Genomic DNA, 14,883 nt, shown 5'->3' on the forward strand with positions numbered 1-14,883 from the left:
TATGCGGTGTCCGCTGGCAGTAATCCCGTAGCTCATCATCCGCATCACTGTTGACCCGTGTTTTCTTGCTGTTCGTTTGCCTCTGTTCAGTGCTGACGCCGGTCCGTTGCTCACTGGTGCTAGCATTACTGCTAGTGCTAGCTGTCGGCAGCGGGTGTTTCATCTTTAGATGGTTGCGCATAGCAGATGCATTTGTATTGTACTTCAGTACAGCTGTACACAACTGACACTTCACTGTGGAGTTGGTTACATCTTCGTTGAAGTACTGCCATACATAAGAATGTCGGACGTGTTTTGTAGCATTTTGCAGCACCTCGTTTACCTCCATTTTTTTCACGACTAGTCGACTAGGGCCTACAGCGCCGACTAGTGGTAAAGGTAGTCGACTAGTCGACTAGTCGATTAGTTGGTGAAACCCCTAACACACACACACACACACACACACACACACACACACACACACACACACACACACTGTCTGTAGTTGTTTTTCTAATATGAACTTTGGAGAATGCTTGCACATTGTCAGAATCGTTCTCACTTACTGAAAGTACTCGGTTTGATTTAGGCAAGGTATGACTCCTGTGGTGTGTAGGAGGCAGGGAGTAACAGATTTTATTAGTTTAATTAGTTTGTAATTTGGTGATAAATATGTGTATAATGTCTCGTGCCACTTCTTGAATTGTGTGAAGGTTGACATCTGCAGTTGAATCATCAGATTCATAGGAAGAGGATTAAGGCCACATGTGAAAACATTTTTGAGATCTCACAAAAAGTGAATTTATTAAGTCAGAATTCTGCTAGAAAAGTCAGAAGGGAAAAAAAGTGTTCTTGGACCTAATGGCATCACAGGACTGACAGGAAGTCACCGTTTGTCCACTACGAAAATTAGCTTCAACGCCCAGCATGCTTCCTGGGAACTTGGTTTGGGCCCATGTGTGAGTAGAGCTGCTCATCGTCCAGAGCATTTTCGGCAAGCGAATTACCATTTAATGCGGCATTAAACTGGTAGAAAACAAACAACTGAGGGGTCCTTAACAAGAAAACCTCAACGAAAATACCAAGCTGGGTTGTACGGTAGAGGATTAAAAGGTTGAGTTCTGACTTTAATGTCAGAATGCTTACTTTATCTCAGAATTGTAACACAGGAAGTTGTCATCAACATAGTCATTTGCTTGCTGTAGAGACCCAAGAAGGCTTTCCCCCTTGCATATAGTTTATTTTAAATGGTAAATCAACTTCACAGTCACATGAATAGCCCTTAGATCATTAGGACCTAAAAGTAGTGGAAGTTGCTTATAGCAGAAACCAGAGTTATATTCACTCTCTATTCATTTGACTGAGCCGAGAGCGTACGTGATGTAACCGTTGGGAGCATACTTACCAACCTTGAGACCTCAGAAATCGGGAGCATTTCAAAATGCAAAATGGGGAAGGGGGGGGTGCTAGTGGATCGCCGGAGCTGTTAGATTAACATTAACATGCTTATTGTAGTTCTAAGTGCAGCCTGTAGCACCATCCTTGATGGAGCATATGTGTGGGCAGGAAAGGAGTGAGCAGAGAGTAGAGTAGTTGTCGATTCTTGTTCTGTTTTCTGTGACTATCTGCCTCACCCTGTCAGACTTTCAGTTGCGCGCGCTACTAAAGAGACGTGTTACCATGGAAACCAAACAATGGTGTAGCTGTATTAAAGTCCGAGTGGAAACAGTCCTGAGTAAATCTGATTTTGTCAGAAACCGGGAGAAATATGACCCCGGGAGGAAACCGGGAGAGGGCAATGAAATCGGGAGTCTCCCGCGAAAATCGGGAGGGTTGACAAGTATGATCTCTGGATATATAATAACTTTGAGGACCTAATGATTGAAATGAGGGTTATTAGAGTGCTTGTACTGGGATGTTGATTTACAAAAATATAACACACTTACAGATGTCTCTTTCCCAATGCAAGTCAATTCGAATAGGCTTGTTGCTGCTTCTTGTCTCTATGCTAAGCTAAGCTAACCCTCAACAATAAAAGGGCTGATATCCACCAGATAAACTGTATTGTGGTTGATGCATTGCATTTCTGTTAAATTCTTTGTATGTGAGTGTGTGTTTTGTGATGTATTGTGTTATAATGAATAGTATGAGACATTTCCAGTGAGATTACACATTTGAAAGAGTGAAAAGCATCACTGTGAGGTAGGTTTTAGTCCAAGGACTTTGCTCCTGACTCATCAATTTGTGCTTTAAAACTCACACAGGGAGACATCAAAGAGGCAGAGATAACAACATTTCTACCAAGAGGAACTTGAATAGACCGGAGAGTATAAAGGGTTACACTTCCTTTGTTTTTAAACTGGAAACCACTCTCTGGTAACTAGACGCAAAGCCTGCTAACAATCACACAAAACATCTGAAGAAAAAAGTAGCAGTTGGATTCCTTTCAGTGTCCAGGTGTGGATTCATTTTTATTTTATTGAACCTGATTACTAAATGTGCCTTTTGAGTGCTTTCACAATCAGTCATTTATGACAATTAAAAAGAAGCAAACAGAATAAAGGATAAGGTCGGTGATATTCTTTTTCTTATCATGAACAAACCCCCTGAAAAGCCAACAAAACCAACAGTTAATTAATGATAATAAACAATATATATACACTCAGGTTGCCAAAACCTCTTGGGAACATTTAATACTTTTTGCACATTATCAAGTTGTTTCACTTTATGGCATGTTCAGTTTGACCTTTTACTCCTGTTAAAGTGGTATTTGCATAAAAACGACTGCGTTTTAAGATACAAATGCACAAGAAAAAGTTGTCTGCCACTAAGGTTAGGTAATCTACAGTCTCCAACTCTCCAGAACAAAGGGACACAGCGATCAAACCTGAATAAAACCCTGAATAAAGCAGATGTCTCGTGTCTCTCTGATGCTGTTCGGTTTAAGCTAACATTTGCTCAGCTTGTTTCTTAAGAATATGTGTCCTCGATGATGTTTGGCTGTCGCTAACCTTTACTTTAAGATCAAGACGTTTAATGCCTAAAAATCCATCAACAGGTTAAAATATTGAGTTCAAAACGAGCCAAATCTAAAAAGTGTACGGTAAAAATGTGGGTTAAAACTAGATAAAAAGTCAATTGATGACGACTAGTGGCAGACAACGCTGACGCATTCCTGCCAGCCATTGCTAACGTTAGCTTAGCGTAGTATTTCTGATAGTATCCTGTTGTTCAGAGGGTTTTTACCCAGAGCTGAATTGTCTGTTAAAGTCTCCTTAGCTCAAAAACAAAGATACCCTGGCATTAAAACTCAAATTAAAATCAGTTTCATGCTAAAAATCTGTGTTTCTCTGATGCTGTTTGGCTGCCGCTAACGTTTGCTCAGCTTGTTTCTCTGTTAGACGTTCAAGACGTTTGATAACTAAAATCCAGTCATTGGAGAGTTAAAAACAACAAAGATCTAAAATGTATATGGTAAAGTCAGGCTTAAAACAGGGTAAAAAGTATATTCAAACAACATCTGGCAAACAACGCTAACACATGCTCGAAGGGGATAAAAAGCAATCACAAGAAACCAGAGGAAACACACCATTACTTTGATTGAATTACAGATATGTCTCGGGTTAAAACCTGTTGCAAACATTTGTGATAATGTTAGCACACAATTCGTCGAGACAGTTTAATTCGGAAATGTTACAGATACTTTTAGGTATTCAGTAAAAACAAATGGATGTGTTGCTTTATCTTAAAGACAACTTCAGGAAACTGCAGATATCAAACAGGTATCACCTCTCGTTTGGCATTCCAATAATTGCAAATTACGTCAGCTCACAATGGTAACCAACATAACTAACTAAATGTTTGGAGGACACCAAAATGACTATGTTTAGTTGCCAAAAATTGATAAAATCGTCTTGTTTTTTGTAGTTTTCTAGGTAAATGTGCTGCCATAAAATAATTTTTGTACTTTTCTCTGTCGTCTCTGTGCGCTGTAAGCACAGAGCGCGTCCATTCGGTGGTTAAGGCAATTGATTACTTCAAAGGACAGGAATAGACATGATTTGTGTGACACATATTGGAAATTCACTCACTCAGGCTCTGTGTGGGCGGGCATGTTGCCGCCATGTTGATTCTACAATAAATCACAAATGGATGTTGTAATGTTAGAAACTTCCTCTGGGAATACTACTTTCTTTCCCTTGTTTTAATGGAACAAGACAGCTTCTTCTAGCTGCCAACAAAACATTTGAAAAGGAAACCACACGAAATAAATATATCAGGTAAATGGTTTTAAGCAAAGTTTGAATAGTCCACACTCTTTGTTCACTCTTCTTTTGTCTCAGCAGGCATGCGGTGATGCATCTTCAGATAAAATATTATAAACAAATATATACACTTGGTAATATAGCTGTCTAAAACAATTCTCTCAATAAATGTAAAGTTACTGTAAACATGCACACTTTTCTCACTGAGTACTCTTATGGCGCATTTCCACTGCCGTGCCTCGCTCGGCTTAATACGGTATAGTTAGGCCTTGGTAGGCCAGGCTCACTTTATGCTGCGTTTCCATTACAGTTTAGTAGCTGGGGCAGTAACTATAGTAACGCAGCGTAGGCGGAGCCGTGACGTCATCTTCAATGCGAACCACAAAACCAACATCAGCCGTTAGCTGTTAGCCCTCAGAGCTCACAGCTCCTCATATCTGTTCAGAAACTAGACAGAAGTTAAACAAGTACAAACCACATACTGTCTGTGTCATGGCGAATACAGTCGCTGGTTTATTTATGTCTGTAGGCCGTTGTTGTGAGTGTGGACGGTCGGAGCATATATACCGTTAGCTTAGCAGATCTCCATTCAGAAAACACGCATTTTAAAAGGTTTTCCGCCTGCCGTCTGTCTGCAGACTTGTCAAAGCATTAATTCATGGTTTTTACTAACCGGTATCAGTATGTTGTTACTTCGGCATCATTTAGAAACATGTATTACAATTACATCACGGTAAAATATGTTCATTGTGTTGTAGTTGGAGGCACTCACGTCACTAGTTTAGCATATTCAGCCCGGTTGTTGGCCCGGAAAGAACCACGATTTTGGAGGGCCAGGAAAAACTGTGAACGAGTACCCGTTAGCCGGAACTACCCCTAGTGGAAACGCAACAAAAAACAGGCCGGGTTTGGCACGGCACGCTTAAACCGTGCTACGCGCTGCAGTGGAAATGCTCCATTAGCGCCCAGGCTCCATTAGTGACCTGAAAGTATTCTGATATGCTGTTTTTCTGTTATTTTTTTGGATACGAACCACACATGACTAACTCCATACTCTGTTTTTAATCAAGGGGCCTGGGTGCAAGAGTACTGGCTCAGTGTATTTTAAAGGGAAAAGGGTATAAAGGCATTTAAAGCCTGACCCTACAGTGGAGCTCAGTTTGAACCGTCAGAGCGAACATCAGTCTCTCTCCGTCCTGCTGTTAAAACCCACTTTACAGCAGACAGTTTCCCACAATCATCCAACTCAAATCACACAATGGATCATTTAACAATCACACTTTTACGTTGTCGAATAATAGCTGTTTCTGTAGCCAGGATGCTTGTTCTTATATGTCAGGCAGGACAATATCCTTTGTAATATGTCAACATATCACAGGAATCTTTTTTCGGTACTGTATGGCCGCAATGGGATGCAATAACTTCATAGCTCTTCATAAGGACTGCGTGGAAGCTTGCTGCAGGTTGAACTTCAACACATCTCTAGTTTGGTGCTTTTTTTAGCTTTAGGGTGAGTGTGTGTGACAACATTTCTAGGTCCATTAATTTCTTTAACTACGTTTGCTGCCAATATAGATGTTGAATCAAGAAAAGGCGAGGTTATGTCAGTTCATATTCTGTCTTTTTTTAAAACAGCATCATTTTTGATGTGTGTCTATTTAGGATATCCATTGTGTGGGACATTTTACATTTCAAGAATAAACTTGTATTTAGTTTTAAGCTATCCATGGCTTTAAGAATGGAAATGTGTATGTTGTTCAGCAAGTCCACCACTTTGGTCACGATTCATATTACTCAACAATTAGTGGATGTAATATTCTTGGTCCTCAGATGATAAATCCTCCTGTTCCTCTAGCGCCACAACAAGCTTCAGATCGGTGGATTTTAGCCTAACGTCTATACAAACTATTGAATGGACTGCCATTTGTAACTTGGTACAGCCCATAAGACCACACAAATAATGACAAGCTCCGATGTGTTTAGTGCTAATTAGCAAACATTATCATGCTAACAAGCTGGAACATAGGGTGAACCACACATAATTAAGATAGCATTTTAGCATTATCAGAGTGCCACAGTGACGCGTCCTAAAACCCGGAAGTAAGTTAGCATTTTAACACGTCCGGTTCCTTCGACAAAAAAGCAACGCAATTTCTCCATAGGATTTAGGAAAATATCTGAACTAAGGTCTGTGGTTGAGACACATTGAAGAGACAGATCACGTTTTGTTCTACGACATTAGCAGTGACCCCGCTGGTGATTTCTGAAGAGTTCACGTGTCTGAAAAACGATGGTTGTTAACAAGTGGCTGAATAGGACTACAGAAGTTATCGAGGCCGTCGTACATCATTACACCGAACACGTAAACACTCCTCTGAGTTTGTTTTTCCCCGTGTTCTGCTTGAAAGCAAGTATCTGCCTCCTGCAAGCTGTTCAAACAAACGCTTCAATCGTACAATTTAGAATCTGTATGTTTGAATATGGATCTTACGTTGCGTGACGTTGAAGCAGCGACCCTGCTGTAGTTCCTTTATAGCATAACGTTAGCATTTTGCTTCTGGCGACTAGATTTATGATACATGTGGATATTATCCGGCTGAACAAAACGTGATCCATCTCTCCAATGTGTCTCAACCACAGACCTTATTTCCAGCTATTTTCCAAAATCCTATGGAGAAATAGCTTTTTTGTCGAAGGAACCGGAAGGAGTTTACTTCCGGGTTTTAGGACGCTTCACTGTGGCTCTCTATGTTAGCATGCCACAATACCATACCAGCTCAAAGACGGTCAATTATTTTTGTTAAATTACCTTAAAACACACAGTATCATCACATTTCTTTACTGCAATTTCTTGTGTCCTTTTGGGCAACATATATATACACCACTATTTATCTGCTTAAATTGTGTTTAGCTTTAAACGCTTTAATGACTCAATTTACTGACGAAGACCATGTATAAAACTCGAAGTGAGAGATCATTTTGCCACACATTCTGTAATTTTGATGCATTTGTTGTGCTTGTTTCTTCATCAAGCAAAGACTAAGCCAAGATGAAACAAAACTAGACAGATCGAAAGCAATGAGAATCAGACAAAGTGGGGAACTGCCTTCAGAGAGAGAGACTGCAGCGGCTCGGCACGGCGAAGAATACTGATCCGAACTCCTCTAAGCTAAGATTTCCACATTAATAACAATGATATATTAAAAACACATTCGCGTGTACAGTATATGTGAGCTACTCCTACTTTCCAGAAATATACATATATGCCTTCTGCACACACTGTATTATAGACTTTGCCATATTGTGGGGACAGTAATATGGATACATTCTTTAAAAACACTGAATTACACTCTGAATGATATCTTCCATCAAACCTCCTAACATGTCTTTTACCTCCATTACAATCCCATTTCATTTGGTGCAACTCATCATGAATGCTTTAAAGCAGTAGGGACGGCTCTGGGATTTGCACACTTGACATTGTGAGTTGATGTTTGACACGGTAATTAGGCGTAGAGTTTCACTAGAGGAGAGATAGACCCTGAAATAGAGCGATACATTTAGTTCCTCTGTCAAAGCTCTGGTAAATAAAACCCCAGGGCGCTGCTGTTATACCCTTGAGAGGATTTATTTAAATTCTGTCCCGCTGGAAGTGTTGTTTGGCACACGGTGCACAGGAGCTGTTGTTCATACAATTCGGATTGTTAGAGTTTCTTAAGGAGACACTACAGTGGAAAAATATAATGAATACATGTCATCATGAAACTTCCCCAGTTGATTGCTTCCATTAGGATGATATTTCTTTGTATTACACATTTTCTGATAAGTTTAAATATGCATATGAGGCATTATGTTATTAAATACTTGCATAAATCTAAACCTTGGATAAACCCAGATTTATCCAAGGTTAAAAATCTTTTTTTACAGAGGGATTTTCGGAAAGCTCTTCCAATAATTGTTCCAATTTTCGACATGTTTTCAGGAATTAAAAGCTCAACACATCCGGCTCTGATTGACATATGAACACAGCTTTCAGTAAAAAAGCTTCACAACATAGTCAGGGATGAAAATGGAAAGTTTGGTGTCTGTAAACATTAATAAAGTTACATTATTTTTTGGAAAACAGAAAGATATGTATGGCTTTATACTTTGCAAAACACTACAGGAGAAATTGGTAAAAGTAATTTGAATAGATATCACCATGATCCAGTTCCCACAAATGTCCTGTTTGAATATGCAAAGGAGGATGATGTGATACTAACTTCTTGTTGATTCAGGGGAATCCATAGAATTCATTAAATAAACACCTGGATGTGTATGTCTCTGCTTGCCTAAAAGAAGACAGGTTATGAAAGCAAAAGTAATCCAAAATCCTAAAATTGAGTGCATGATAAAACGTGTTTCTACCTGTAGTGTCTCTCCTTAAGAACGCAAAAACAAAGCCCAATCTCTCCTATCTCTACTTTCCATCTAGACTAATTTATACAGTGAAATCTGTGCACATTGAGACAGGAACCTCCTCTGCCTGAAGTCTTCCAGCAGATCCTCCACAAAGTGTGTCAATACGCTTTAAAGGATGGGTTTTTGTAGGCCAGTGATGCTAAAGGGGCTAAGATCATTCCCTGCATGTTTCAACCCATACCATACGCCCCACTGTCATCAACCCCACAAACAAAACAAGTCAATAATGGATGAGGGCTCTCCTCCTTTCTCCGCTGTCAGTCTGTGGGGAGGCCCTGCAGCGAGAGCTCTTACAAGCCGACGCTTTTTCATTATTCATTCGGTGTGTTTCAACCGAGAGGTGGATCTCTGTTTACTCACCGGCCTTAAAACAACAAGGACTACTGCCACTTCTGCTTACTGTAGTGTTGGAGCTCTTTATTTCCCATCTTACAACCTGCTTTCCTTAACTCAATTTCACTTTCTATACTTCTTTGCAAGGGACTCCCAGCAGACAGAGTTTTGTTTATCAGGCAGTGCAGGTCTCGCTGAGTTTTTTGGGCCGAGAAAAACGAAAATCCTTGTATTTGGGATGGAGGTTTTGCGAGTAGATGATTTGTTACACAGGAAAAGGTCGATACTGGTTACTGAGAGTTTTCACTTTCATCACTGAAGGTTTCGTCTGGGAATAAATTGTCAGTAGGCGTCCTGACTTTGGGAATGTTCCACGATGTAATCCCACTTTAAACTCCCAACAGTGGAGCTGCCTATACAGTGGGTGGCATGTGTGTGTTTGTGTGTGTGTGTGTGTGTGTGCGTGTGTGTGTCTGTGTGTGTGTGTGTGTGTGTGTGTGTGTTTGTGTGTGTGTGTGTGTGTGTGTGTGTGTGTGTGTGTGTGTGTGTGTGTGTCCTAGTCGCGGCTGTGGTTGCGTTTCTTGAAGAAGAAGAACGGCGTCTTCTGAGGAGGGCCCAGCAGAATGGGGACCTGGTTCATGTGGGTGATCTTGATCTGTAAGAATCAGATGGAGAAGGTTAACGTATAGATATGGCAACATTTGTTATTTTCTCATGCAACAAAGAGATGATAAAAATACAAAAATGGAGATGGCAGCGAAACACACATCCTCTCTACTTAAAGATTACAACCAAATTAAAGAACAATAAAAACATAAATAATAATAATAAATTCATTAAAACATTTAATATTTTAATTTAAAAAAACAAAATTAAAACAATTAAAAGCTTAAATAATTTATAAAATACAAAAAAAAAATTAAATAGCTGACATAATTAAGAAAAATAGCACAACATGTCAAGTGTTTTGCTCAAAATAGCAAACAGATCAACCATTCTAGCCATGCCTCATATCCCTCTATTTCACTTCCTGTTTCTAAAGTGCTGATTTGGGGTATAAAGCTTTAAAAAAAATAACAACTGATAAAAAAAGTAGGGGTCTGAGCTCATGCGGGACCCGGCAGCTACTGTCTAAACTAAATGCTGCGGTGATGAAACGCCATATCATGGATTATCAAGGATTATCTCAGAAACAGTATGGAGCTCAAAGGCTTTCTCTCTTGCCGGTTATACCACAAGGTGAGTTCCTTTTTACTTCCTGCTTCTTCACACACATGCTCTCCAGTACAGGTTAGCTCTGAGTGTTAGCGATGCTAATGTAAACACCGACAATATTACGTCCAAAACGTCGGGCATATGATTTCTGATAGCAACGTTTCTGATAGGGAGGGGCCCGCGTCCACATTTTCAGATATTACGTCGAGAGCGGGAGCGGCAAATCTGGATCAGCTCCGCGTGTGTTTCCCCACGTTTTTAGGATTTGGTACGGAGGAAAAGAGAGGGATTCTATTTTATCTGACGCTGCGTGAGTTCAAAAGTGCTTTTTGCATTACCGGATCCCCTTTAAGTTAATGGATTTAAAATATTTTGTACTGCATATATCTTTGACATGATCTTTACTTTAGACCTCCAGAAAGCGATTCTGCGATCGCAGAATGCCGCATAATCCAAATGGCGCAGATTTTTTAAAAGGCCGCATATTTATCAAAAGCTGCATAATCCCCAGCATTTTTTCCACACCAAAGTGAGAAAAAAAAAAGTTAACTCGTCCTTGACGTACGTTCTCAGCCGCGCATCCAGTGTACCACTTGGTGGTGCGTCTGGGCTCCCGATAACAAGAATAGTACTACTTCCATTACTCTTTTACCGAACGACTTATTCTCTAAACAACGGGCAAAAAGTGGAACTTTTGAGAGCCACCGTGCAACTGTGTGTTGGAGCCATAAGGAGAAAAATCGATGGTGGCGACCCACTTTGATTCATTCAAAAACAATTCGAAAATGCTTTCTGCTGCTGCGGACAAGAAACCAAACGCCAACTCACGTTCACGAGGCATCACCCTCCAAAAACGCCTTTCGAGGGCTACAAGAAACCGAAGTGAGTAGCCTAACAAAGTGAAAGCTGGTCAGATAACGAACGAGTAAGATGAAAAACAGAATGAAGGCGGGCGAGAAGTGTGTTTGTGTGTGTGTGTGTGTGTGTGTGTGTGTGTGTCTGTGGTGTGTGTGTGTGTGGTTGTGTGTGTGTGTGTGAGAGAGAGAGAGTGTGATTAAAAAGCCACCGACAATATTACGTCCAAAACAGTCGGGCATTGTTTCTGATAGCAACGTTTCTGATTGGGCCGTGGGTCCACATTTCAGATATTACGTCACATCGGACGCAAATCTGGATCAGCTCCGTTGTATCCCCGTTTTTAGAGATGTGGGTACGGAGGAAAAGAGAGAGGGTTTTATTTTCTGATGCTGCGTGAGTTCCCCGACACACCGGGGACACATGTTTATGTAAAAAAAAAAAGACATCAAAAAGTGCATTTCGCATGATAGGTCCCTTTTAAGTTAAATGGATTATAAAATATTTTGTAACATTATCTTTGACTGCTCGTACTTTGTCAGTGGTTTATAATTAGTTTCTGGTCTATATATTCATGTAGTGTGTTTATATGCATTTCAAATAATTTAGTAATCATTAACAAGTACACAATATAGAATATCAAATGTTATGGTGTGCAAAAACGAACGTAATACAATCATTACACAATAATAATTGTTCTAATAATATGTTAGTTGTTCCCATTGTTTTCACAGTAAAATAACTATTACCTCAAGTATAATTAACTATTGTATACTGTGGTATATTTAACATTTTCCCATGCAATAATGATCACAAAGTGTTTCCCATGGCTGATACAGCAAGTTCTCAGTATCTGTGTTTTCATGAAGTCCTGCTCTTCACCGCAGACTGTGCCATGGCCTTGTAACTAACCTACATAACACAAGAACAAGCTTTTCTATCCTCCGCCTACACTATATATGAAATATTGTGAGGACAAATGCATAATAGTTGCTTTAGTTATTTTCTTTGAAGACAATAGCTGAACTTTATGCAGGTGCTGGACGTCGAGGCTGAGGATGTGCAGAGGAGGAGTGTGAACAAAAGAAGAAAGGAAATAAACCGAGACCTGGACAAAAGGTGAGGAACACTTGGTGCAGCACATAGCATTGGTTATATTGGCTCTCAATAATAAATGGCTGTCCTATGGCATCAAGAGGACCCTGAGAAGACAGAACAAATGTGTTTCTCTGGGACCTACATATTGGTCTCTTTGGTCTTCGAGTATGATTGAGCAGGACTATATTCTATATCCAATCATTGCATGAAGTCATCCACCAGCTGCTGCCATGTTCTTTGAAAACCTTTATTATGATATGTTTTTATTTTATTTTGGGGGAGTGGCTTAAGTAATTTGGGTTTAAGTTTCATACGATAGGGGGTTCAGTATCGCACAATATGAAGTTCAGTATCTTGCAATTAGGGGTGCAGTATCTTGTCTTAAAGCAACTGTTGAGAATCTGCTCTAGTTCTCGTGTGCAGAATAACAATATCTACCTCTAAAAACAGTGTTCTTATGATTTCTAAAAGGGGATTCTACCTGTGTTGTTGTGGTCGTGTTCATGGACCTATGCATCTGAAAATAATTGACTGAACTCTCACCGTGCAGGGGGTCTGTATCCAGGGCTCGCCATCAATCTGCATGGGCAGCCTCCGGGACGTCCTGCAAAGAGAGAGAGAGAGAGAGGGTGATGGGGGGGAGGCAGAGAGAGAGAGAGAGAGAGGGTGAGGTTGTGAAGGTCAGATCACACACACCTCTGAGGCACGAGAGGCCTGTTCACACTGCCCCAGGACAGGGTCACACACTGCACCCTTTGTTCCCATGAGACCCATTCCCAGACAGGCCCCCACTCTTTAAACTCACAGACCCACTGTATGTATGTGTACACACACACACACACACACACACACACACACACACACACACACACACACACACACACACACACACACACACACACACAGTTGGTTTAAGACTTTCATGCATGCCTCTCTGGATAGAGAAACACAGTATGGGAGAATGACTGAGATGAATGCTTTTTTAATTAGAGACTAGGAAAATAGTCGGGTCAGTTTGCACAACAAGTGAAAGAATGACATGTAAACGTTCCTCCCTGTTACAGTACCGGGCTCAATGTAATAGGCTGAGAAGAATAACAAAAACATCTGAAACAAAACCACTTTCTTTGAATAAAAAAAAATGTCAGATCAAAAACTCAACTACTGTCTGTAGCTCAACTCGCCTACTATTGGAGCCTAATATATTTGTTCATTGTATGACTGTACGCTCCAGGACCTCTGGTGGTTGCAGTGATTTTAATTGTTGGAAAAATGATTTTATTGGGTGCGTTATACCGTCACTGACTGTAGCTGTAACTCTTAACCAGCCAGTAGGGGCAGCAAGGGATCAACGATGCAAGAGTACTTTCCGGGATTTTTCAGTAGAAGCTGCTGGGAGTTCCAGCAGCTTCTACTGAAGCCTTCCCCAACTCCGGGGACTTCCGGCCGGGGACTTCGGGTAGCAGTATACGCCGTGAAGTTGTTTGCGGCCTGCCAGTAAACCCAAAGCAGAAGAAGAAGAAGTGACGTCAGCGGCTTCATTTGCCTAATCCTTCCCCAGGAACTGATTCCGGTGTGAACGCGATCTGTACTTAGTTCATCAGAACTAAAGAGTTCTCAGGAACCTTTGTGGGAAAAGTACTGCGGTGTGAATGCGCCTAATAAGAGAAAATGCGTCTGACAATCTCCTGTCCTTTGCTACATGAAAGGGAAACTCTTATCTGGATATTCCCAAGAGTTAATATATCAAAATGTCTCTAAACTGCCTGAATAGTTTAGTTCCTGGCTCAAAACCTGACGACCAAAGAGAAGTTTGGTCTCATTTTATAACATCCGCAGTTTTATTAAATATCAAATATGGGTCCACTTCTCTAGATACATCTAAATATTCTTATTGTATTGAATTTGACCTATTCCATTTCCTGTAAATGTAATAGCTGCATCCTCAAGTGAAGTAGAGACAGCTAAAAATAAGACACCTTAAAGCTGAGTGCTCTTTGTTGAAGCACAAGAGGAAGGAGGATAAGAGAGCCATTACGATGCTGGGTCCGAATCCAAACTCAACACCACAGACGGATCATTTCCCATCCTGTGATTGTGACCTCGCCCTCGCCTCCAGCAGCTCTCTCAGTAAAGCATGCATATATGAAATGTATAATTGATCAGGTACAGGGGCGCGTTATTGTTTAGATGCTGCAGGGATTTCACCGCTTGCACACTCAAAAGGAATACATTTTTGATCATACATGTAGAGAACGGAGATTGTTTCCAGTTGGCTGACCAGCAGAAAGAGAAATGGATGGGAGAGAGAGGAGGAAGATGGAGGATGGATGAACTGTGTGGAGTTACCTGATGGTGACGTTGGCACACTGAGCGAGTCTGCGTCCGGCACTCTTCAGTCCAGTGTAGATCTGTCCCATCTCGATCGCCCCCTCCAGACCAACCACCTCCAGCAGCTGGTCACTGAAGTCTGCAGAGAGATATGTTTAGACACTTTGCATGACCAAATGTAATACAGGTAGAAGGAAAGGTCATTTTTTGCACTGTAAAGCATATTTTCACAGATGTTTATCCCACATCTGATGCGGATATGCTTATCACACACACGGCAGTAACACAGCAGCATTACCAATCATTCGGAGATGTTTAGTTGTTGTTTATGTTGGCTATGGGTCCA

General features: G+C 40.8%; 1 protein-coding gene across 1 annotated transcript; it reads right to left on the reverse strand.

Moving 5' to 3' along the window:
- Positions 1–6,916: 6,916 nt before the first annotated feature.
- Positions 6,917–14,677, reverse strand: LOC104964345 (diacylglycerol kinase gamma-like). Its single transcript, XM_010793088.1, has 3 exons — positions 14,556–14,677; positions 12,750–12,810; positions 6,917–9,693 (listed from the first exon to the last, which is right to left on the reverse strand). The coding sequence occupies exons 1-3, from the start codon at positions 14,624–14,626 to the stop codon at positions 9,595–9,597; spliced, it is 231 nt and encodes a 76-aa protein (XP_010791390.1). The 5' UTR covers positions 14,627–14,677; the 3' UTR covers positions 6,917–9,594.
- Between the last annotated feature and the right edge of the window lie 206 nt (positions 14,678–14,883).

Source organism: Notothenia coriiceps, unplaced genomic scaffold (assembly GCF_000735185.1).
Source record: "Notothenia coriiceps isolate Sejong01 unplaced genomic scaffold, NC01 NC01_scaffold00037158, whole genome shotgun sequence".
Classification (NCBI taxonomy): Eukaryota; Metazoa; Chordata; class Actinopteri; order Perciformes; family Nototheniidae; genus Notothenia; species Notothenia coriiceps.

What these genes read in the sequence shown, in the direction of transcription:
- LOC104964345 (XM_010793088.1), bottom strand. Translation starts at nt 14,626, where the DNA reads ATGGGACAGATCTACACTGGACTGAAGAGTGCCGGACGCAGACTCGCT. An exon ending in TGTGCCAACGTCACCATCAG is followed by an intron (nt 12,811 to 14,555) that starts GTAACTCCACAC and finishes CTCTCTTTGCAG; the next exon opens with GACGTCCCGGAGGCTGCCCA. An exon ending in GGATACAGACCCCCTGCACG is followed by an intron (nt 9,694 to 12,749) that starts GTGAGAGTTCAG and finishes TGATTCTTACAG; the next exon opens with ATCAAGATCACCCACATGAA.